This window comes from Salmo salar, chromosome 12 (assembly GCF_965601325.2).
Source record: "Salmo salar chromosome 12, fSalSal1, whole genome shotgun sequence".
NCBI lineage: Eukaryota > Metazoa > Chordata > Actinopteri > Salmoniformes > Salmonidae > Salmo > Salmo salar.
Window position 1 is genome coordinate 16,334,079 of NC_138302.1, and position 25,600 is coordinate 16,359,678.

At 45.1% G+C, this 25,600-nt stretch overlaps 1 protein-coding gene and 1 long non-coding RNA gene across 2 annotated transcripts; one reads left to right on the plus strand and one right to left on the minus strand.

Annotated features, from left to right (window-relative positions):
* Positions 1-6,202: 6,202 nt before the first annotated feature.
* On the minus strand, positions 6,203-7,179 carry LOC145859406 (uncharacterized). Its single transcript, XR_014379618.1, has 2 exons — positions 7,078-7,179; positions 6,203-6,894 (listed from the first exon to the last, which is right to left on the minus strand). It is a non-coding gene; the product is annotated as an uncharacterized LOC145859406 (long non-coding RNA).
* Positions 7,180-8,927: 1,748 nt separating this feature from the next.
* On the plus strand, positions 8,928-21,570 carry LOC145859367 (alpha-2-macroglobulin-like). The gene is made up of 37 exons (XM_082958429.1): positions 8,928-9,030; positions 9,941-10,028; positions 10,233-10,413; positions 10,747-10,903; positions 11,385-11,437; positions 11,776-11,796; positions 12,032-12,197; positions 12,294-12,378; positions 13,050-13,200; positions 13,282-13,402; positions 13,782-13,891; positions 13,988-14,161; positions 14,522-14,755; positions 15,095-15,161; positions 15,235-15,380; positions 15,485-15,634; positions 15,944-16,096; positions 16,210-16,297; positions 16,463-16,613; positions 16,752-16,977; positions 17,049-17,175; positions 17,254-17,375; positions 17,463-17,514; positions 17,589-17,672; positions 17,765-17,941; positions 18,355-18,430; positions 18,518-18,674; positions 18,753-18,827; positions 19,246-19,408; positions 19,609-19,799; positions 20,024-20,239; positions 20,362-20,486; positions 20,652-20,742; positions 20,823-20,891; positions 20,974-21,079; positions 21,166-21,219; positions 21,548-21,570. Exons 2-37 carry the CDS (start codon positions 9,943-9,945, stop codon positions 21,568-21,570), a joined length of 4,428 nt encoding a protein of 1,475 aa, XP_082814555.1. The 5' UTR covers positions 8,928-9,030; positions 9,941-9,942.
* The last annotated feature ends 4,030 nt before the right edge of the window (positions 21,571-25,600 follow it).

Consider the following 25,600-nt stretch of genomic DNA (forward strand, 5'->3'; position numbering starts at 1 on the left):
AAAAGAAATCCCGCTATGCCCTGCGACGAACCGTCAATACAGGGCTAAGATTGAATCGTACTACACCGGCTCCGACGCTCGTCGGATGTGACAGGGCTTGCAAACTATTACAGACTACAAAGGGAAGCACAGCCGCGAGCTGCCCAGTGACACGAGCCTACCAGACGAGCTAAATCACTTCTATGCTGGCTTCGAGGCAAGCAACACTGAGGCATGCATGAGAGCATCAGCTGTTCCGGACGACTGTGTGAGTAAGACCTTTAAACGGGTCAACATTCACAAGGCTGCGGGGCCAGATGGATTACCAGGACGTGTGCTGACCAACTGGCAGGTGTCTTCACTGACATTTTCAACATGTCCCTGATTGAGTCTGTAATACCAACATGCTTCAAGCAGACCACCATAGTCCCTGTGCCCAAGAACAAAGGCAACCTGCCTAAATGACTACAGACCCGTAGCACTCACGTCCGTAGCCATGAAGTGCTTTGAAAGGCTGGTAATGGCTCACAACACCATTATCCTAGACCCACTCCAATTTGCATACCGCCCAAACAGATCCACAGATGATGCAATCTCTATTGCACTCCACACTGCCCTTTCCCACCTGGACAAAAGGAACACCTATGTGAGAATGCTATTCATTGACTACAGCTCAGTGTTCAACACCATAGTACCCTCAAAGCTCATCACTAAGCTAAGGAACCTGGCACTAAACAGCTCCCTCTGCAACTGGATCCTGGACTTCCTGACGGGCCGCCCCCAGGTGGTGAGGGTAGGTAACAACACATCTGCCACGCTGATCCTCAACACTGGAGCTCCCCAGGGGTGCGTGCTCAGTCCCCTCCTGTACACCCACGACTCCAACACCATTAAGTTTGCTGATGACACAACAGTGGTAGGCCTGATCACCGTCAACGACGAGACGGCCTATAGGGAGGAGGTCAGAGACCTGGCCGGGTGGTGCCAGAATAACAACCTATCCCTCAATGTAACCAAGCCTAAGGAGATAATTGTGGACTACAGGAAAAGGAGCACCGAGCACATCCCCATTCTCATCGACGGGGCTGTAGTGGAGCAGGTTGAGAGCTTCAAATTCCTTGGTGTCCACATCAACAACAAATTAGAATGGTCCAAACACACCGAGACAGTCGTGAAGAGGGCACGACAAAGCCTATTCCCCCTCAGGAAAGTAAAAAGATTTGGCATGGGTCCTGAGATCCTCAAAAGGTTCTACAGCTGCAACATCGAGAGCATCCTGACCGGTTGCATCACTGCCTGGTACGGTAATTTCTCGGCCTCCGACCGCAAGGCACTTCAGATGGTAGTGCGTACGGCCCAGTACATCACTGGGGCAAAGCTGCCTGCCATCCAGGACCTCTACACCAGGCGGTGTCAGAGGAAGGCCCTGAATTTGTCAAAGACCCCAGTCATAGACTGTTCTCTCTACTACCGCATGGCAAGCGGTACCGGAGTGCCAAGTCTAGGACAAAAAGGCTTCTCAACAGTTTTTACCCCCAAGCCATAAGACTCCTCAACAGGTAACCAAATGGTTACCCGGACTATCTGCATTGTGTCCCACCACCCGCCAACCCCTCTTTTTACGCTACTGCTGCTCTCTGTTCATATATGCATAGTCACTTGTACATACTACCTCAATAAGCCTGACTAACCGGTGTTTGTATATAGCCTTGCTACTCTTATTTTCAAATGTCTTTTTACTGTTTTATTTCTTTACTTACCTACACGCACACTTTTTTTTTGCCGCACTATTGGTTAGAGCCTGTAAGTAAGCATTTCACTGTTGTATTCGGCACACGTGACAAATAAACTTTGATTTGATGAATGGTGTGGCCAAGGCATGGCAAGATGTGGTGGTAAACACCTCACAAATCAATGAGATTAACAGAACTGACGACCCAACAGCTACTATAGAGCCCTACTGACAACACGACTCGCTAAATTCTATGAACACAATGTATGCAAACATACTGGGAGTAAGAGTGTGCTGTGAAAACAGAACTTTAGAAAAGCAGTGATGCTCATGACCTGACAATGGGAAAGAAAATACATTCTGGGTTGACTGCTGTCAAACTAAGCAATCGCTCTACTTTTGACGGCAGTACAACACCAGATGTTTCAGTTCAGAGAAGATTAAACAAGCCCTCTTGATTGGAGATACTCAGGAATTCTTAAACAGTAGTGAACGCAACTATATCCCCATGTCTCATGAGCTGAAATAAAAGATCCCAGAAATGTTCCATATGCAAAAAAAAGCTCTGAAATTGTGCGGAAATGTGTTTACATCCCTGCTGGTGAGCATTTTTACTTTGCCAAGATAATCCATCCACTTGACAGGTGGGGAATTATCAAGAAGCTGATGACACGTACACTAGAGGTCGACCGATTTTCAAGTTGTCATAACAATCGGCATTGTTGGACGCCGATGACTTTGCACTTGTCGTGTCTTTGGCTATGCCGGATTAAGTGATATGACATGCTAACCTATAAAAATCCTTTCTCTGTAATTAATATTACCTGATTAAGCTAATCATGTAAATGTAATTAACCAGAAAGTCGGGGCACCACGGAAGAACGTTTATAGAGCCGTTATCTTCCGAATAAACTCTTAAAATACTTAGTCATATTTTACATCGATAGCAGTCAATATTAACCCTCATCTTATTTTCAGTCTCATAATGAAAGTTGTAAATTCTTGGCTATCTTCACGAACCCTGGCTAACAAGTTGAATCAGCAATACAAAATTGGGTTTAATTATTTATTTACTAAATACCTAAACTAATCACACAGAATTACAAATACACCGAATACATGATGGCTGGTTACACAAAGGAAAGGGGGTTGGGCTTGAATGAAAGAGCGGGAAGACTTAGGAACGAAGAAACAGCAGCTATGCTATCGTAAATACATTATCTTATGCATTCTAAATTACCGCCCATTTGGAAAAGGAAAATGCAATAAATATTTACTCTGAGCTGCGCTTCGGTAGATTGGTCGTAGATGCTGGCCGGGTTGGCCAACAGATCTTCCTGTCCTCGGAAGAATGTCTCTGGTGGTAAATTGGATACGTGGTGGTATCTTCGTCTGTCTGTTAGACTGGATCCGTCGTCCGTCCTTTCCTAGCCCCCGTCGACAGCGGCCGCTGCTAACTCAACGGCTAGGAAGTATCACTTCTGTAGTGAATAAGCTCAAAGTTCATACCATTCGCCACCAAAGCTCACGCCGAGGTTGGCTTAGTTCTGTACTTGACGTGTGTCCTTCTAACGTAGAGGCTGCAGACCTCACGTACTGGAACGTGTGGTTATCTTTTCGTCAAAGGCTTATATAGTGGAGAGGGGGAAGGATGTGTTTCATCGTTTATAACCCCTGTCTCTTCACAGGGGTGGGCCACTGATCAAGCAGGGCACTTTCCTTATGAAAACCCAATTCTCTCATTTGGAAGCTAAAATTACATTTAATCTCCTAACAAACAATTTCAATATCAAACATTTCAATTGCATAACAATTCCATGTGACTCTGATAACTAGAGGGTGTATACTTTCCCAGGTACAGTTTATGTCGTCCTGTCATCAGTCATAATGTCTCAGATGACAACCGAACTGACATCCATACTCATTACGTTCCAAAGCATATTTCCAACTGGTTTTATTACCAAAATATGGTTCCTTTCCCCATTTGTTTGATGTTCCCAGACTCTCTATATTTAACAGGACAGCAGTCCTTCAGGACAGCAGTACTTCAGTAGGGTCAGAAAGAGAGGGGAAGGGAGAAAGGTATTTATGGGGGGTCATAAACCTTACCCACAGGCCAACGTCATGACACACTCCACGAGGAGACTGCGTGGCAGGCTGACTACCTGTTATGCGAGTGCAGCAAGGAGCCAAGGTGCTAGCTAGCATTAAATGTATCTTATAAAAAATCCATCTAAACATAATCACTAGTTAACTACACATGGTTGATATTACTAGCCTGTCCTGCGTTGCATATAATCGATGCGGTGCCGGTTAATTTATCATTGACTCATAGCCTACTTCGCCAAACGGGTGATTTAACAAGCGCATTTGCGGAAAAAGCACTGTCGTTGCACCAATGTGTACCTAAACATCAATACATAAGTATACATTTTTAAACCTGCATATTTAGTTAATGTTGCCTGCTAACATGAATTTCTTAACTAGGGAAATTGTGCCACTTCTCTTGCGTTATGTGCAACAGAGTCAGGGTATATGCAGCAGTTTGGGCCGTCTGGCTCGTTGCGAACTAATTTGCCAGAATTTTATGTAATTATGATATAACATTGAAGGTTGTGCAATGTAACAGGAATATTTAGACTTACGGATGCCACCCGTTAGATAAAATATGGAACGGTTCCGTATTTCACTGAAAGAATAAAGGTTTTATTTTCGAAATGATAGTTTCCGGATTTGACCATATTAATGACCTAAGGCTCGTATTTCTGTGTTATTATGTTATAATTAAGTCTATGGTTTGATAGAGCAGTCTGATTGAGCGGTGGTAGGCAGCAGCAGCCTCGTAAGCATTCATTCAAACAGCACTTTTCATTCAAACAGCACTTTGTGCGTTTGCCAGCAGCTCTTCGCAATGCTTCAAGCATTGCGCCGTTTATGACTTCAAGCCTATCGACTCCCGAGATTAGGCTGGTGTAACCGATGTGAAATGGCTAGCAGGTTAGCGGGGTGCGCGCTAATAGCGTTTCAAACGTCACTCGCTCTGAGACTTGGAGTAGTTGTTCCCCTTGCTCTGCAAGGGCCGTGGCTTTTGTGGAGCGATGGGTAACGATGCTTCGAGGGTGGCTGTTGTCGACGTGTTCCTGGTTCGAGGAGAGGGACGGAAGCTATACTGTTACACTGGCAATACTAAAGTGCCTACAAGAACAGCCAATAGTCAAAGGTATATGAAATACAAATAGTATAGAGAGAAATAGTCCTATAATAACTGCAACCTAAAACTTCTTACCTGGGAATATTGAAGACTCATGTTAAAAGGAACCACCAGCTTTCATATGTTCTGAGCAAGGAACTTAAACTTTAGCTTTTTTACATGGCACATATTGCACTTTTACTTTCTTCTCTTTTTGCATTATTTAAACCAAATTGAACATGTTTCATTTATTTGAGGCTAAATTGATTTGATGTATTTTATTAAGTTAAAATAAAAGTGTTCATTCAGTATTGTTGTAATTGTCATTAATACAAATAAATAAATAAAACTGCCGATTAATCGGTATCGGCTTTTTTTGGACCCTCCAACAATCGGTATCGGCGTAGAAAAATCATAATCGGTCGACCTCTAATGTACACCTTGTGCTGGGGACAATGAGGCCATTCTAAAATGTGCAGTTTTGTCGCAATGCCACAGCTGTCAAGTTGAGGGCGCGTGCAATTGGCATGCTGACTGCAGAAATGTCCACCAGAGCTGTTGTCAGATAACTGAATCATTTCTCTACCGTTAGCCGCAGCCAATGTCGTTTTAAAGAATTTGCCAGTTCTTCCAACCGGCCTCACGACCACGTGTAACCCTACCAGCCCAGGAACTCCACATCCGGCTCCTTCACCTGCGGGATCGTCTGAGACCAGCCACCCGGACAGCTGATGAAACTGGAGTATTTCTGTCTGTAGTATAGCCTTTTCGTGGGGGAAAATCTAATTCTGATTGTCTGGCTCAGTGGGTGGGCCTATGCCCACCCATGCCTGCGCTCCTGCCCAGTCATATGAACTCCATAGATCAGGGCCTGATTTATTTCAATTGACTGCTTTCCTTATATGAACTGTAACTCAGTAAAATCATTGAAGTTGTTGCATGTTGCGTTATATATTTTTCATCAGTATATTATTAATGGATACACATCAACCCAATTCAGTGGTCACTTAAGGGTGCAATGATAAAGTGCATTCTATCCATAAACTCAGATTAGGACCCTGACAGTCAGTTGGATCCAGTAAAGCAGTGGTCACCAAACCACCCTGTAGTCTCCTGGGGGAACTCAGTGTCTTACACTCACATTGTTAATTCCAAATGGACCTCTGACCCCGACACATCTTAGGCACTCTGGTATATCTGCAAGGATTATGTCAGTGGTATTGTCAGGTCGCTATTTGTTTTGGGAACGAAACATTTAAGCGCCGATAATTGTATGGGACAATATACAAACGTGTTTGAGATCATTTGAAAAATAACATTTTATTGAGTACATTTATTTATTGGTTCAGTTTTGATAAAGATATGAAAATATGAATTGTTTATTAGTTGATGTAAAAATGTAAATGTAACGATTTGAAGGTTATTTTGGGGTGGGGTTGTGAAATTCTAGCAAAATATATGGGGTCCACAGAAATGCGGTCCAAAATTGGTCTCCCCGCTAAAGAAGTTAATACCACTGGACTAGTAGGAGTTACCACCATATTTCTAGTACCGCTCATTTCAAAGCAGTCAAGGGAAGTGACAAGTGCACACTTTGGGAGGAAGGAGAGAGAATTGGGACATGGTCCCTATATCTCTATAGGGATTCTACCCCCTTCTGTCGTATCATGTAGAGTAGGTTTTGGCTTTGGACTTCCTTTTTCTGGGCAGCAGAGGAGGCGAGAGGGCGGTAGCCAAAGATTTCTCTTTGACTGGTGTGGCTGAGGAGGAGGAGGGGGGTGATAACCCCAAACCAGGCTCCAGCTTGACCCTGGAGGTCTTGGGGGAGTGTGGTGAGCGAGGTGACCCAGCTTTAGGCCTCTTGGCTGGGGAGGCTTGGTGGGCGGAGGGGCAGCTGTGCTGGTTCAGACACACGGAGCAGAGAGGATTGACAGGTAGACACACCTGTTGACCAAACCCCACCAGCAACCAGTTGATCTCACTCCATAGATCCCTGTGTCGGGGAAGAGAGAGGAAGATCATCAATCACCATCCCAGTCTTCATCAAAATCATGTCAGACAGAAATCACAAGGCCATATGTTTTCCTTTCCTGCTGTAAGGGATCTGATTGGTCAGTGACTGGTTAACGAGTGACCTGATGGGTCAGAGGTACAGGAAGTGGTGTTGTCTGGTTACCTTGGTAACCAGTCTTCCAGGGCCTTGCGTGTCTCCTCTGGGTTCTTGGTCCCACCTCTCGTCCATCCGAGCCGGTTGGAGATACGGTGGAAGTGTGTGTCCGCGCACACACACACACACACACACACACACACACACACACACACACACACGCAAAAAGTAGAAGGAAACTATCCCATGAGAAGACGCCCACTATATAATCCAATAGAACTACCACTCTGCACTTGATCAGACCACACCACAAAACAACATGCAGACTAGAGTATGGGATTTGTAGTTCTATATGAGCCATACCTACCTATGCCAGAGACCTGGTGCCAGGCGATGTCCATGGCCAGGTGAGCCATCTTGGGTCCAACTCCAGGTAGTCGTACCAGGCCCTCCACTGTGTTAGGGATGTCCCCTCTAAACTCTCTCTGGAGTATCACTGACATCTGCTTCAGGTACTTCACCTTGGTCTGGAGGAGGGGGGGTAGGAGAGAAGACATGTCAAGGTTTTATTCATACTCATGTTCAAAGGAAGACATGGTGCAGTAAGAGTGTGTCTTCAGAAAGTATTCTCACCCCTTGACTTTTTCCACATGGTACAGCCTGAATTTAAAATGGATTACACTGAGATTTGTTTGGGCCTACCCACAATACCCCATAATGTCAAAGTGGAATAGTTTTTATATATATATATATGTCTTTTTTTACAAATGAATTACAAATAAAAAGCTGAAATGTCTTGTCAATAAGTATTCAACCTCTTTGTTATGGCAAGCCTAAATAAGTTCAGGAGTAAAAATGTGCTTAACAAGTCACATAAGTTGCATGTACACACTGTGTGCAGTATTGACTGCCTCATCTCTGTTCCCCACACATAGAATTATCTGTAATGTCCCTCAGTCGAGCAGTGAATTTCAAACACAGATTCAACCACAAAAACTAGGGAGGTTTTCCAATGGCTCATAAAGTAGAGCAGATGGGTTGGTAGATGGGTAAAAATAAAAAGCAGATATTGAATATCCCTTTCAACATGGTGAAGTTATTAATTACACTTTGGATGGTGTGTCGATACACCCAGTCACTACAAAGATGCAGGCGTCCTTCCCAACTCAGTTGCCAGTGAGGAAGGAAGCTGCTCAGGGACTTTACCATGAGGCCAATGGTGACTTTAAAACAGTTACAGAGTTGAATGGCTGTGATAGGAGGGGATTGATTCAATTATCTGTCCTGCGTTACCCCGGTGGAAAGAGTGTCCGGGATGCCTCTGGAGCATGAGCCAGGTACCTCTTTCAAAGCCGGCTGAAAAGAAAGTGATGTAGGTCAAATCAAATCAAACTTCATTTGTCACATGCGCAGAATACAAGTGTAGACTTTACCGTGAAATGCTTACTTACAAGCCCTTTAACCAACAGTGCAGTTCAAGAAGAAGAAAATATTGACCAAGTAGACTAAAATAAAAAGTAACACAATAAGAATAACAATAACGAGGCTATATACAGGGGGCACCAGTACCGAGCCCACAGGCTAGTTGAGGTAATCAACATGTAGGTGGGAGCGAAGTGACTACCATAGGTAACAAACAAACAGCGAGTTGCAGCAGTGTACAAAATCACGTGGAGTAATGATTTAGGAGTGTTCATATACATAGGCCTAAAAGTGTTTGGTCTTGATAAAAAAAAACATATGTGCTTCAGCTGCCTTCCCAATGTTTGAAAATGCAAACATCTGATGGATAGAAAACATGTTGTAGACCTATGTTCCTGAATTACTGTACGCGCCATGCAGCCTTGTTGGCAACATGATCGAGCATTTGAAATGGCCGTTCAGTCTAATCGAACTCCCTGGATATCCAGCAGGTGCGAGCGCTTAGTAATTAGGAAAAAAGTGTGGAAGTAGGGATATTTATAGGGACATGACGGACGGGGGATATTTACTTTCGACTGAGTCCACAAACAATCCGCTGTGGTGAGTATGCCTGGGTCACAGGTGCTATAGCAACTTGTGTTGCAATCTTATACCCAAAACAGTTTGAAAACATTTTTTTTGTACTTGCATCTGGTCTTTTACAGGCTATACCAAATGCAATCCGAAAGGGTTTAGCAACAGAATACTTTATCCATGTGCACGCTAGACACACTTTTGCAATCTGTGTTTGGCGGCCAGTTTCTAGACCGAGATATTGTAACTCGGTCTAGAAGTAAAACACTAACCTACATGCAATTGAGCCTTTTTACCGACCTGTGTCTGCAGCCTGGTCTCATGGACTATACGTAACATAGTAAAGGTAAATCTGCCAGACTGAAATCTGTATGAAACGTTAACTTTGGTATTTTTACAGAAGACTGACAGTTACATAAGGCAGAAACTAAAATAGTGGCGGGGTGGGTGTAATAAAACTGACGTATAACATCTGGGGTAATAAGAAACTTCATCTACTTAGCCAACATGCTAACTAACTTTACTCCTAACGTTTAGCCTAGATAATGTTAGCTTTTTGCATGGTTTTTAACCTATCAAAAGAAATGGCTGATGGACATCCACACATGTAATATATCACACTTGCGTATGAAATGGTCTGAGACCAGGTTGGTGCCTGTTTGGGGTTGCTTCGCCCTGTCTGGTAGTATGTCAGTGGGTGGATGCTTCTGATATGGTTTACAGTGCCCAGGAAAGAATTTAAAATCCAATTGTTATGTCTCTCACCCCCTTCCCTGTAGAATTGTATTTTATTAGCCAACCCTTAACCTAATTCTCCTACATGAATGATCCTATCCTGCTGTGTAAGTTCTAACCTTATAGGTAAAGTCAATTGAAAATCTGACAACCTGTATACAGTGGGTCATAACAGACTTGGTGGTTTATTTTTCTCCTTTAGTCATGGTTCTTCCTGGGCTTGAGGTTTGGAGATGGATACTCTTTGCCTGCATTCACTGGCTTTGTGTCTGTCAAGAGACTCCAAGACCGTAAGTCAATCTGCAGTCACAAGTTAGAATTTAATGGTCAGACTTGCTTGTCTCGGTTTAATGTTCTGTCAGCAGATTTCGAGCAATTTTTAATCTACCCTTTCTGCAGGTCTTTATCCTCCTGTGTATTTCACCTGGCTTTGTGTTTAGAGGTATCCTGTCATTGGGTACTGATTTTCCCGTTGCCGGGTGTGTTCTCTGTAGAGTTTACATGGTAGCCATTCCTGCAGTGATCCAGGCAGGCTCAGAGGCCAAGCTTTGTGCCAGCCTTCTGCAGCCCAACGAGACCCTGGTCATGACCATATCGCTGATAGCCGACGGGCAGAACAAAAGACTTCTCCACGAGACTTCTGACCAAGAGTTTCACCGCTGTTTCCAGTTTCAGGTCAGCCCAGCATTGGTGGACATCTAGAGCCATTCCAATAAGAGTGTAATGTACTTCTCAGCTTTGCTGCATCGCTTAGGTTCTTTGTGCAACGCCAGCTTATTTTATGGGAAATGTCAATGTGGTGGCCTACCAGAACTTTTCTTCAGATTCAGGTTTTGATTGCATGCTAGTATATACTATCGAGACAATTGATATGTAACTTAAAGTACGCTGAGTGCATAATGTGATCCCTGCAGGAGTTACCAGCTGGGCCACACGGCACCACATTTTAATGTCCTATGTTATCGGTCCGTTAGTTCACCGGTGTTGCCCTGTCTCGGTCTCTGACAGGCCCCTCATGTGAAGAGCGACGAAGTGCAGAACTTTAAGGTGGAGGTTCGAGGGGTAACATTTCTATCAACAGAGGAGAGAAGGGTCATGATCAAACCCTACGGCCCCATGACGTTCATCCAAACGGACAAACCAATCTACAACCCAGGACAAACGGGTAACGTTAGAGCCAGTACACCTTCAGTCTGGTTGCTGAGAAACAATTGGGTGATGGTTTACTCCAGGGCTTTGAACTTTTTGGGCCCCTGACCCCATTTTGATATCAGTCTTCCACGACCCCACCATGTTCCCTTTGTTTATTTGAGGCTATAACTGTATTAGAATGAAGTATTGTTTGAAATGCATCAGGCAATAATTGTGTAGAAAAGAACACTATCATTGCCGGCAATGCTCTTCCCCCAGTCTGGTCCTGTCCACTCTGTTCTAACGAGTCATGCGTGGTTTATGAGGATTGTAGAGGGAAACGATAGACATCTGAAGAGCCTCGTTGTTCAGGAATGTGGTGCAGATGCATTAAATCCACTGGGTTCACTCAGGATATGTACACTGGAATCAGGATGGAAATCCTCAACCAGTATTTCTGGGAATTTTGAGAAAGTTGTCTGAAATGATGCTTCTAATATTGTGTTTGTCTACAGTGCATTTTAGAGTCGTCACCTTGGATACCAATTTTAGCCCTGTCAATCAGCTGGTGAGTTGAAAATATACAATAGTATTTTAGTTCAGTCTCTACTGTTTCAGACCAAAATACAGAAGTGTCACAATACTGTGATGGCCATAGCAATCTGGTATTATGTAACACTATGTACAGCAATCAGCCAGCCAGGACATGGGGTTTCCATTCATGTAGGTCAGAATGGGATCATCTCTTCCTGAGATTGAATTGCCATTCCCAGTGCAAATGCTACATGTGATGTTTACGTTAAGCGACCAAGCCAATCACCTGTCTAGTTCCTGTAGTTGTGGACAGTTATGCTACTCTGCTGTTTAATGAAACATGAACCCATCTCTTGTCTTTGCCCTTCACAGTACAACATTGTGGAACTTGAGGTAAGATCCTTGTTAGTTTAACTTTATGTTGACTGTCAGTGTAACTACTGCAAGATTATGACTCCCCCAGCTAGCTAGGTCCTCATTTCCACCTACTGTAGAACGTAGCCAAATACTTCCAGTCAGCTTTGTGTGATCTGGGCCCCCTTCAGTAAATGCATGTTGCAGATAGAAATGTCATGAATAGAGCTGACTCCTTGTCCTGCTGAACGTTCCCCTTCCTATGAACCAACAGGATGTTAATCACAACCGGATTGGACAGTGGGTCAACACTACATCCAGTGGCAACATTCTGCAACTTTCTCACCCCCTGAACTCTGAAGCACCTGTAGGATCCTATACTATTGTAGTGTGGATTGGTGAAGAGAAAATCTACCACAACTTCAAGGTAGAAAAGTATGGTAGGTTGAGTTTCTCTTTCATGCTAGGTAATGTTGAATGGATGCATCACAATCCTGGAACGTTCTAGAGTTGACTGCTGTTGTTTTTCTCTGTAGTTTTGCCCAAGTTTGAGATCCAGATGAACCTCACTGACAAGATCAGCGTTGTTCAAGAAGAGTATGAAGTGAAAGTGTGTGCAGAGTGAGTAAACACTATTGGTGATTTGCAATGTATTGTAGTTAGTCCACTAAATGTCATTACGCTAATGCAGACCTGGGTTGAAATACTATTAGAAGTGTTTCATTTACATTTCAAAGTAAGGATTTGGATCTTAAATACAAGTAAATCACATTTTATTGGTCACGTGCAGCAATTTGACAAATGCTTAATACACACATCTAAGGAATGGAATTAAGAATACAGTATATACATATGAGATGAGTAATGCAAGGTATGTCAGCATTATTAGTGACTAGTATTCCAATGATTTCAAGTCTGTAGGCAGCAGCCTCTGCTAGTACTGTAGCTTCATGTGGAAATGCACTTAATAAAAATATCTGCATTAATGAGCCATGCTAATTGAAGACCTATAGTGCTGCTACAATCCCTGAGATTTGTTAGTGGCATTAACATGAACAGCTGGTTCTTGGTTCTCAGATTAGGATCAGGTCCCACCCTGACATGTGACCTTGTTCATTATGATCTCTAGTTAAAACTGATCCCATTCTGAGGCTCTATGAAGACAGGTCCAGATTCATTGACCATGTTAAACATGTGACTTAAAGCCTGCAGGAATGCACAAGCCTTTAGGTTTTTAATATGGTAACTGGATGGAGGAAATTGACACTCGTCTTGTTGTGAATTGAAATCAGATACACGTATGGGCAGCCTGTACCTGGTAAAGCAGGGGTGAAGTTGTGCCGACCCTTGGTGGACAATGCAGTGATACCAATAACAATTGATGAGAGAAATCCACAAGGAGTTCCTGATTACACACCTCCATGCCACGAAGAGTCAATAGAGGTTTGTATGCTTTCCTCTAGCTAGTAGTGCTGTATTTACCAACAGATTACATTTGAATGGGGTTCTGCTTGCTTTTCCTAGATGGACAATACTGGCTGTGCTTCTTATGCCTTCAACATGGCAATTTTCACAAAGAATGCAGGAGAGAAATTGCTGAGAGACGTGTTTAGTTTCCATGCAGAAGTTCAGGAGGAGGGGACAGGCAAGTCCTCTATCACAATCATTATGATTGACTCAATACAAACCCTTCATTTCACTTCAGCTGATGGCGATGTAACTATTGCCTGTTTCATTAGATCAGGGTTTCCCTAACTGTCCTGGGGCCCCCCTGGGTTCACGTTTTGGTTTTTGTCCGAGCGCTACACGGCTGACTCAAATAACCATCTCCTAATGTAGTTTTGATGATTTGAATCAGCTGTTGTGCTGGGCAAGAAACTGAGGTGGGTCCAGGACTGAGTTTGGGTTACTCTGCGTTGGCTCAAGGTTGGTAAGAAAGAGCTTTTTGACCTTTGGTTTTATATAATGCTGTTTTAATATTCTGCAATTCAGTTACCATCCTATTATTTGTTTTCATTTGACAGGTATTACACTGTCAGAGGAAAAAAATGTAGAGCTCTCCTATGTGATTGGAGAATTCACATTTGTTGACACACCCCAAATCTATGAGCATGGATCAATTATCGAAGGCAAGGTAAGTCCAAATGGTGTTCCTGTTGACTTGTGGATGCTTTTTGCTTGTCCTGAAGTACCAGTATGTGGTGTCACTTCATTCATACCTTTTCCTCAGATAAATGCTGTTCGATTTAACAACACACCCATCTCTGACATGTTAGTCTACCTGTTTGAGGAGAAAGGCTGGTCCTCATATCTACGACTACAGAACCTAACCACGGACAGTCGTGGTATTGCCAGGTTCTCCGTCAACACAACCAGTATGCCCAGAGAGAATATTAACCTCGTAGTAAGTAAGATTCCTTGTCGGTTTGAGAGACTTTATACTCCATGCCAGCGTTTCCCCAACTGTCCTGGAGACCGTGAGGGGTGCGTGTTTAGTTTGTTGCCCTACACAGCTGACTTCAAATAATGAACTCTTCATCAAGATTTGAATCAGCTGTGTAGTGTTAGGGGGGGAACCAAAACGTGCACCGCTTGGGGTCCCCAGGACAGTTGGGAAACGCTGCCCTAAGGCCATGACCCTAACATGCTGTGACCTAGGTGGATGTGTTATTATATTGCTTCCTGTTATCCTCTCAGATCCCCCACTGTATATAGGACGGTGTCTAGGGGTAGATTTAGGATTGGGCCTTTTGTTCCTTTCCAGGTGAGTGACACCCCACAAGTGGAGTACCCAGGATACAGGGTCCCCTATTTCAACAGAGGGCAACACGTCCTCTCACTGATCCAGCCCGCTGCCCCAGACAGTAAACCGTCCAGCTCCCTGGCTATTCAGAAGATGGAGGAACCACTGGCATGTGGGCAGGCAGTGTCAATCACCATCCGCTATGCCATCGTAGGGGAGACTGTCCCAAAGGGCTCTGTGGATGTCCTCTACCTGGTGAGTAGAACCAGGAACAACCTGCAAACCCATGGTGCCTCTCAAATAGCACCATATTTCCAGGATGATTTCAGACATTGCCCCAGCCACACTTTCAAAGGAAGGATGTTCCTATACTGCTAATCAACCACGGTAACCCAACCTAGCTAATGTATAAACAATACATTTAGCAAATTCGTAACATGTATGAAATGGACATCCACTAATGAATACATACGAAACGTAACGTATCCTACTAATTGGAGTCCTGGATTTGTTTACCATGTTACGTCTACCCCATGAGTCCAGGTTGCAACGTCTCCTCTCTGAGTTGCTGAGAACTGTTCCCTTTCCCTCCAGGCCTTATCCAGAGGGGTCATAGTTCAGCATGGACACATCAATGTTACTGTGCAGCAGGACAGTCCTGGTGAGTGTTTCATTAAGTGATTCTGACCGTTCTGGAAGGTTCTTGATGACAGTGACCTGCTCTTGCGTTGCAGTAGCTGAGGGTGACGTCACCTTGACGTTGGCAGTGGTTCCAGAGATGGCACCGGTGGTTCAGCTCCTGGTGTACAGTATGCTACCCAGTGAGACTGTCATCGCCCACAGCATGAACTTCCCCACTGAGAAATGCTTCAGGAACAAGGTGTGTGCATGAGTCTGTCATTGTTGCCACTTTATGAAAGGTGTCCAGTATTTCCATGCAGACTGTATCATACCTGGAGTAATGGTATCTGATGTGTATGCCAGGTGTTGGTGGCGTTCTCGCCCTCCAACGCTGTCCCAGGGGAGGAGAACACCCTGCATCTCTCGGCCCAGCCCGGTTCCCTCTGTGGCCTCAGTGCTGTGGACCAGAGTGTTGGCATCATGGAGCCAGGGAAGAGGCTGGATGCTGACAAGGTAACGGAGCTCACTGAAGTGAACAACAGTGGTACCACCATACCTACAGTTTTGGTGGTGCTGGGAATACAACCAGTGACTACAGCAGACATGGAGTGGATCTGGTTATTTGGGGAGCTTTTATCAAATGTAATGAGACTGGTTCTCTGGCTTGAGGCCTGCTTTCTATTGACTCTCGGTAACTGGAAAGCACCTCTGGGTTGATAGGACAACTTTCTAAAAGTTTAGCAATGGAAAACCAAAATTGAGTGTCCTGTTTGGTCCCCAATGAACAAGAGAATTTCAAGCCTCCCTTTTGTCCCATTCCAGATATTTGATTTGTTACCAGTCAAGGAGACGACCTATATTCCCTACGAGCTCGAAGATCCAGTAGCATGTTTACGTGTTAGACCAAGGAGATCCATAATGCCATACCCATATGGACCGTCTGAGGAGACAAATGATCCTTATGCAGTTTTTCAGGTAAATATTTCTGCCCTGTTTTCTCAACTTGAAGAATCAGCCCCCATACTGTTATTCTTAATAGAATGACAAATGGACATTTATTAATAATGAGTTGTTTCTGACATTTCTAGACACTGGGACTGAAGCTAGCGACTAACCTGGATATAAGAGTACCTTCCTGCCTCAGTTACCAGGGGAACCAGTACTATCGCTCCTATGGTGAGATGTCCTTACCAACCCTTATTCTCATCATTGTCTTTATTGAACCTTGGGAAATGGCTTACTTTTTGCTAGAATAACAAAGCCTGGTCTAAACACACTCACTGAGCACAGCATTCAGTCCATTTTTAACTTGACAATAATGGCCATGTTTTGTGTTAGTAGTAGCTTACAGCCAAATGGCTAGGCCTGGATCAGCGGGTCCTAGACTTGAAATGGCTGTGGCTGGTGGACTTGCCGCTCCACCTCCGCCACCCATACAGACGGTCCGTACATTGTTCCCTGAGACATGGATTTGGGATCTTGTGGAAGTTGGGTAAGTGCTCTGCACAGTGAGGCTGACCTCAATGGGTGTCCCTGGTTAGATAAAGCTTAAATGCATTTGTAACAACAAACGGTGTTGAAATTAGTCCCTTGGTGGCTTTCTGTTTGAACTCTGACCTCTGTATTCCAGGGAGTCTGGATCAGCAGATGTCCCCCTGACAGTCCCAGACACCATCACCACCTGGGAGACTGAGGTCTTCTGCCTGGCCCCCAGTGGCTTCGGTCTGGCTCCTCTGGTGGAGCTCACGGTCTTCCAGCCCTTCTTCCTGGAGCTCACCCTGCCTTACTCGGTCATCCGGGGAGAGCACTTTGAGCTGAAGGCCACCGTGTTTAATTACCTCTCCAAGTGCATCATGGTACGATGGTTTCTTGAGTTGTAGTGTTTTTGTCGTACCATGTTATCTTACGACGTGTTCCTCTTTGGCAGGTTTCTGTGACTCCAGCTCTTTCCTCCGACTACACTCTCACACCTGTGCGTGATGTCCAGGACTCCTCGTGCTTGTGTGCCAATGGAAGAAAGACCTTCAGTTGGACAATGGCCCCCTCTGTCCTGGGTTAGTCTTCATTCAACTGTTGAAACGGCAGAATGGATGTCAACCTGAGTTGTGTAACCTGTGCTGTACTGCGTGTAGGGGTTTTGAACGTGTCCGTTAGTGCAGCGGCTGTCCAGTCCCACGCTGAGTGTGGTAACGGGGTTGTGAACGTACCGGAGAGAGGACGCGTTGACACGGTCACACGGAGCCTGCTGGTGAAGGTATGTGGTCTACTGCTGTTAGGTTGCACAGATGGTGTCTGGTGTAACTGCCTCTGAAAAGAATCCCTCTCCTCTCCTCTCCTCCAGGCTGAGGGAACAGAGAAGAGCCACACCTACAACTGGTTGCTGTGTCCTACTGGTCAGTAATGAATCAGCGTTGAATGTTCACGGTGGTTGTGATCATCCTCATTCAGCGCATGTTTGTGTCCACAGGAGAAGCTCTGACAGAGGAGGTGGAAGTACAACTCCCCCAGAATGTGGTGGATGGCTCTGCTAGGATTTCCCTCTCTGTTCTGGGTAAAATAAAGCATTGTGTAGTGGTGGGAAGACAACGCTGCTGCTGTTTGCTAAAGAGGACAGTCTAACAGAAGTCCCTTGTTTCTCTGTAGGGGACATCCTGGGTCGGGCCCTCAACAACCTGGATGGACTGTTGCAGATGCCGTATGGTTGTGGGGAGCAGAATATGGCCCTGCTCTCCCCCAATATCTACATCCTGGAGTACCTGCGGAATACAAAGCAGCTCACGCCAGCCATCCTAGACAAGGCCACCAAGTTCCTCACTAGTGGTAGGAGAGTCCCTTAAAATCTGTCTTGATTAGACACCAAATTAGAGGATTTAGTTTTCTATTCCAAACCATTTTAAAGTGTTTCTCCACGGTGTGGTAACGATGGAGCTACATAACAGATGATATCACTGACCCAACACATGGATTCCTACTGAAGTCATTTGATGGTAGAATATTGACACTGTCTCATAGTGCAGGACTCTCCAACCCTGTTTCTGGGGAGTTACTGTCCTGTAGGGTTTCACTCCAACCCTGGTCTAGCTCCCCTTCTAATAATTAGCTGGCTGAATGGGCTAATTACAGCTTGGTTGGAGGGTAGCTCTCCATGAACAGGGTTGGGGAGCCATTTGGGGCTCAACTCTGGGAGTAGAACAACCACTTGGTCACTGTTCATGCTAAAAACCCACCGGCAGGTTACCAAAGGCAGCTGAACTACAAGAATGCTGATGGTGCGTACAGCACGTTTGGACAAGGCTTGGGGAACACCTGGCGAGTACTTGGCTTGTTTTTCACCTACGGATAGGACAGTTGACATGTGATGTCAGGGCTTTTAAATGAATCCAGTTCTTTCTTCAGGCTGACTGCTTTTGTCTTGAGATCCTTTGGCAAAGCCCAGTCTTTCATCTATGTTGACCCGGCAACAATGGAGCAGTCCAAGACTTGGTTGGAACGTCAACAAGGCAAACATGGCTGTTTCAGAACTTTAGGGAAGCTCTTGAACAACAGAATGAAGGTATTTATATTGCTAACAAACTGAAGGATGTTAAATCAACAGGCTAGATGCAGTTAGTATTTTAACATTGTTTTCTAGGGTGGAGTGACGGATGAAGTCACACTGACGGCTTACATCACTGCTTCAATGCTGGAGCTCAACATGTCCGTGTCGGTAAGTAGCTTCACTCCACGTAACCGTTTCTCGCAACTCATTTAGCCTCCTGTATGAAATCTGTGTCTGTCTTACATCAACTGTCATCTAAAGATTGTACAATGAAGTAACTTGTCTGAAAGTAGCCTATGAAATAACAAAGAATGGGCGTTATATAAGCAGATCTGTGCTCCAGCTTGACTCTCTCTAGCCTGGTCCCAGATCTGTTTGTATTGTCTGCTTTCACCTTTATTTTAAGAATCCCACTGAGACCAAGGCCTCTATCAGAGGAGCCCTGCATATACCAAATGCGACGTAACGATCCCATTCCTCAGCAAAAAGCTGTCACTAATCAACAAGTTGAATGGAACCCAGTCCAAACTGATCTGGGACCAGGCTGGCTTGTGTCTTAATGTGCTGCTGTTATTCTGTGCTCCAGGATCCTGTTGTGGACCACAGCTTGTCTTGCCTGAAGAACTCCACCAGTGATATGTCCAACACCTACGCTACTGCTCTGCTGGCCTACACCTTCACCCTGGCAGGTGACATGGAGACACGGGCCCAGCTTCTGCAGCACCTCGACACCATCTCATTTCAAGAGGGTGAGCTATATCCTGGTCCAAGATCTGTTAGTGCTGTCTTGCCTGGATAATGGAGTCTTCCTAAAAGTGCAAACCTTTGTCCAATCAAACAGCCAAAGTTGATTTGGGGAGGTCAGGACTTTGTTTTGTCTAGTCTGTATTAGGACGACTAAGCTAGTCCTTATCCTGAAGTGTGTGTCTGTGTGCTCCTCAACCCTCAGGGGGTCTCCTGCACTGGTCCCAGTCCTCCTCGGAGACCTCACCCTCCCTGGAGGTGGAGATCAGCTCCTACGTTCTGCTGGCGTCCCTCAGTGCCTCTTCTCGGTCTACCTCTGACCTGGGCTACGCCTCCCGCATCGTCAGGTGGCTGGTGAGGCAGCAGAACGCCTACGGAGGCTTCTCCTCCACACAGGTATACTTCCCAAACACCAGTGGTCTGAAATGGCACCTTGTGCACTAGTACAGGCAGAACTCTGGTGAGGCTCACTTCCACTGGTACAGAGCCTAGAAACCACCACCATCATAATGGATGGAATTGGGCTATAGTCACTTTAGCAACTGTTGAATTTGGAAAAATGAAGCCTTTAAAAACGGTCTTTGTCATTGAAGGTATTGTCCTGTGGTCTGTATGTCTAGGACACCGTGGTGGCCCTCCAGGCCCTGGCTCTCTACTCCACCAGGGTGTTCAGTAGAGGAGGAGCCAGCACAGTGACGGTACGGTCTCCCAGTGGGGAACGGTGCCTCTTCCATGTGAACCAAAACAACAAGCTTCTGTACCAGGAGAGGGCGCTGCAGGACACAGAAGGGAAGTACAGCGTTGAAGTGAAGGGCAGTGCTTGTGCCTCAGTGCAGGTCAGTGAATACACATCTCTGCTCCCAGTCCTGTGGCGCAAGATGCGCTTTAATATACATTACAGGGAAGATGTTTGTATTTGGACAGGATGGTTTCCCTGACTTCCTCTTCTCTATCCCAGGTGGTGCTCCACTACAACGTCCCTACTCCTACCAGAAGCACAACGCTCAGTATCCAGGTGACTCCAGAGGTGGCCTGCAACATCAAGTCTTTGAGACCCAGAGTCACGCTGAAGCTCCAGTTTCGGTAAGAGTGAAGGACCCATTTGTATGAATTATTTTAAATGTGTTATCTTGGCGCATGACTTGCAGAATGGGTTTGACCCAAATGAATCAGGGTTATTGACCTTTATGGCTAAAATAATCCAAGCATTTGATTATTAAAAGCAGTTGTCAATCATGTCTTTCTCAGATATCATGGAAAGGAGCTCACCACCAATATGATTGTAGTGGATTTGAAAATGCTCTCTGGGTTTTCCCCAGATCCAGACTCTTTGGGGAGGGTGAGTTGTTGTGGTGTGACCTTTATCCATCGGTGTCCCTTTTTTTTTGTCCATGCAATATCAATGACTTGTCTTCACAGCTGAGGGGTTCAAGTCAAGTGGATCGTGTTGATATCAAAGATGACCATGTGTTAATGTACCTGACAGAGGTGAGGTGGAAACCATTCCCATGGCACTCCATATATAGATTTTGCTGTATAATGAGCAATATGTTTGTTTTTCTCCCAACAGCTGACATCACTATTTCCTTTCCACATCACCCTGGACATCATACAGGAGCTCCCAGTACAGAATCTAAAGCCAGCGGTGGTCAGAATCTATGACTACTACCAGCCAAGTAAGTTGCTCTACTAACCCCTCTTCTGAGGAACATTTGGGCAACTTGTTTTCATTTACTCAGACTAACCTGTCTTACGGTTACAGGTGACCAGGCTGAGACAGAATACGTCTTCCCTTGCAAGTCGGGGTTCCAAGCTGGTGAGCTATTGCTGAGTCATATACTATACATGCAGTATAAATGATTTAGGGAGCCAGTCTTCCTTTAATCTAAATGCTGGTCAGTTTGGTAATGGATTTGCTCCTCGACAGATGGAAGATGACATTGAGGTCACACCTGCAACCCTTGAGACGTCTTTCAAGTGCTGAAATAAAGTTTTTCATTAGAACCCTTTTCTGGAGCATTTTGTTACACTGATGTGATTGGGGTGTCAGTAAACAGAGCAGCTCTCTGGAGGTGTAGTTTCCATCTGTGCTGTTACACAGCTTTGGGTTTTTGTTCCTCAGTCTGTGTCATGGACCCCTGTAGTTGTGAAGGCCTGGTTCTTTTAGTTCTCATCAGGGAATGGGCTCAGGACACATTAGCACTAAATGATATTAACATTTTACAAGGGATTGAGTCCTGGCTATGATCTCCTGAGAAGTTCCGTTCACGACTATCCTACCAACGGGACATCAAACTGTAATATCCTCTGTTTCGCGGAATACACGCTGTGCATATTTGTAAACAGCTGGTGCACGGAATCTAAGGAAGTGTCTAGATTTTGCTCGCCAGAAGTAGTATATTGTAATAATCTGCAGGCCACACTACTTGCCTAGAGTTCTCAGCTATACTTTTGCTGTTTATTTCGCACCACACTCAGCCAGCTGTATAAGCAAACAGGAAACCACTCACCCAGAGGCGGCGCTTGTAGTGGCCGGAGACTTTAATGCAGGGAAACTTAAATCACTTCTATCAACATGTTAAATGTGCAACCAGAGGGAAAATAATTCTAGATCACCTGTACTCCACACACAGAGACGCGTACAAAACTCGCCCTCCATTTGGTAAATCCGACCACAACTCTATCCTCCTGATTCCTGCCTACAAGCACAAATTAAAGCAGGAAGCACCAGTGACTCGGTCTATATAAATGGTCAGATGAAGCAGATGCTAAACTACAGGACTGTTTTGTTATCACAGACTGGAACATGTTCCGGGGTTCTTCCGATGACATTGAGGAGTACATCAGTCACTGGCTTTATCAATAAGTGCATTGAGGACGTCGTCCCCACAGTGACTGTACGTACATACCCCAACCAGAAGCCATGGATTACAGGCAACATTCGCACTGAGCTAAAGGGTAGAGCTGCAGCTTTCAAGGTGCGGGACTCTAACCCGGAAGCTTAAAAGAAATCCCGCTATGCCCTGCGACGAACCGTCAATACAGGGCTAAGATTGAATCGTACTACACCGGCTCCGACGCTCGTCGGATGTGACAGGGCTTGCAAACTATTACAGACTACAAAGGGAAGCACAGCCGCGAGCTGCCCAGTGACACGAGCCTACCAGACGAGCTAAATCACTTCTATGCTGGCTTCGAGGCAAGCAACACTGAGGCATGCATGAGAGCATCAGCTGTTCCGGACGACTGTGTGAGTAAGACCTTTAAACGGGTCAACATTCACAAGGCTGCGGGGCCAGATGGATTACCAGGCCGTGTGCTGACCAACTGGCAGGTGTCTTCACTGACATTTTCAACATGTCCCTGATTGAGTCTGTAATACCAACATGCTTCAAGCAGACCACCATAGTCCCTGTGCCCAAGAACAAAGGCAACCTGCCTAAATGACTACAGACCCGTAGCACTCACGTCCGTAGCCATGAAGTGCTTTGAAAGGCTGGTAATGGCTCACAACACCATTATCCTAGACCCACTCCAATTTGCATACCGCCCAAACAGATCCACAGATGATGCAATCTCTATTGCACTCCACACTGCCCTTTCCCACCTGGACAAAAGGAACACCTATGTGAGAATGCTATTCATTGACTACAGCTCAGTGTTCAACACCATAGTACCCTCAAAGCTCATCACTAAGCTAAGGAACCTGGCACTAAACGGCTCCCTCTGCAACTGGATCCTGGACTTCCTGACGGGCCGCCCCCAGGTGGTGAGGGTAGGTAACAACACATCTGCCACGCTGATCCTCAACACTGGAGCTCCCCAGGGGTGCGTGCTCAGTCCCCTCCTGTACACCCACGACTCCAACACCATCATTAAGTTTGCTGATGACACAACAGTGGTAGGCCTGATCACCGTCAACGACGAGACGGCCTATAGGGAGGAGGTCAGAGACCTGGCCGGGTGGTGCCAGAATAACAACCTAAGGAGATAATTGTGGACTACAGGAAAAGGAGCACCGAGCACATTCTCATCGACGGGGCTGTAGTGGAGCAGGTTGAGAGCTTCAAATTCCTTGGTGTCCACATCAACAACAAATTAGAATGGTCCAAACACACCAAGACAGTCGTGAAGAGGGCACGACAAAGCCTATTCCCCCTCAGGAAACTAAAAAGATTTGGCATGGGTCCTGAGATCCTCAAAAGGTTCTACAGCTGCAACATCGAGAGCATCCTGACCGGTTGCATCACTGCCTGGTACGGTAATTGCTCGGCCTCCGACTGCAAGGCACTTCAGATGGTAGTGCGTACGGCCCAGTACATCACTGGGGCAAAGCTGCCTGCCATCCAGGACCTCTACACCAGGCGGTGTCAGAGGAAGGCCCTGAATTTGTCAAAGACCCCAGTCATAGACTGTTCTCTCTACTACCGCATGGCAAGCGGTACCGGAGTGCCAAGTCTAGGACAAAAAGGCTTCTCAACAGTTTTTACCCCCAAGCCATAAGACTCCTCAACAGGTAACCAAATGGTTACCCGGACTATCTGCATTGTGTCCCACCACCCGCCAACCCCTCTTTTTACGCTACTGCTGCTCTCTGTTCATATATGCATAGTCACTTGTACATACTACCTCAATAAGCCTGACTAACCGGTGTTTGTATATAGCCTTGCTACTCTTATTTTCAAATGTCTTTTTACTGTTTTATTTCTTTACTTACCTACACACACACACTTTTTTTTTTGCCGCACTATTGGTTAGAGCCTGTAAGTAAGCATTTCACTGTTGTATTCGGCACACGTGACAAATAAACTTTGATTTGATGAATGGTGTGGCCAAGGCATGGCAAGATGTGGTGGTAAACACCTCACAAATCAATGAGATTAACAGAACTGACGACCCAACAGCTACTATAGAGCCCTACTGACAACACGACTCGCTAAATTCTATGAACACAATGTATGCAAACATACTGGGAGTAAGAGTGTGCTGTGAAAACAGAACTTTAGAAAAGCAGTGATGCTCATGACCTGACAATGGGAAAGAAAATACATTCTGGGTTGACTGCTGTCAAACTAAGCAATCGCTCTACTTTTGACGGCAGTACAACACCAGATGTTTCAGTTCAGAGAAGATTAAACAAGCCCTCTTGATTGGAGATACTCAGGAATTCTTAAACAGTAGTGAACGCAACTATATCACCATGTCTCATGAGCTGAAATAAAAGATCCCAGAAATGTTCCATATGCAAAAAAAAGCTCTGAAATTGTGCAGAAATTTGTTTACATCCCTGCTGGTGAGCATTTTTACTTTGCCAAGATAATCCATCCACTTGACAGGTGGGGAATTATCAAGAAGCTGATGACACGTACACTAGAGGTCGACCGATTTTCAAGTTGTCATAACAATCGGCATTGTTGGACGCCGATGACTTTGCACTTGTCGTGTCTTTGGCTATGCCGGATTAAGTGATATGACATGCTAACCTATAAAAATCCTTTCTCTGTAATTAATATTACCTGATTAAGCTAATCATGTAAATGTAATTAACCAGAAAGTCGGGGCACCACGGAAGAACGTTTATAGAGCCGTTATCTTCCGAATAAACTCTTAAAATACTTAGTAATATTTTACATCGATAGCAGTCAATATTAACCCTTATCTTATTTTCAGTCTCATAATGAAAGTTGTAAATTCTTGGCTATCTTCACGAACCCTGGCTAACAAGTTGAATCAGCAATACAAAATTGGGTTTAATTATTTATTTACTAAATACCTAAACTAATCACACAGAATTACAAATACACCGAATACATGATGGCTGGTTACACAAAGGAAAGGGGGTTGGGCTTGAATGAAAGAGCGGGAAGACTTAGGAACAAAGAAACAGCAGCTATGCTATCGTAAATACATTATCTTATGCATTCTAAATTACCGCCCATTTGGAAAAGGAAAATGCAATAAATATTTACTCTGAGCTGCGCTTCGGTAGATTGGTCGTAGATGCTGGCCGGGTTGGCCAACAGATCTTCCTGTCCTCGGAAGAATGTCTGGTGGTAAATTGGATACGTGGTGGTATCTTCGTCTGTCTGTTAGACTGGATCCGTCGTCCGTCCTTTCCTAGCCCCCGTCGACAGCGGCCGCTGCTAACTCAACGGCTAGGAAGTATCACTTCTGTAGTGAATAAGCTCAAAGTTCAT

Bases quoted from the DNA above. Each gene is read 5' to 3' on its own strand.
- LOC145859367 (XM_082958429.1), top strand. From the start codon at position 9,943: ATGGTTCTTCCTGGGCTTGAGGTTTGGAGATGGATACTCTTTGCCTGC. The intron at 16,978-17,048 runs GTACGATGGTTT...CCTCTTTGGCAG, and splicing joins ACCTCTCCAAGTGCATCATG to GTTTCTGTGACTCCAGCTCT. The intron at 18,431-18,517 runs GCGAGTACTTGG...TTCTTTCTTCAG, and splicing joins CAAGGCTTGGGGAACACCTG to GCTGACTGCTTTTGTCTTGA.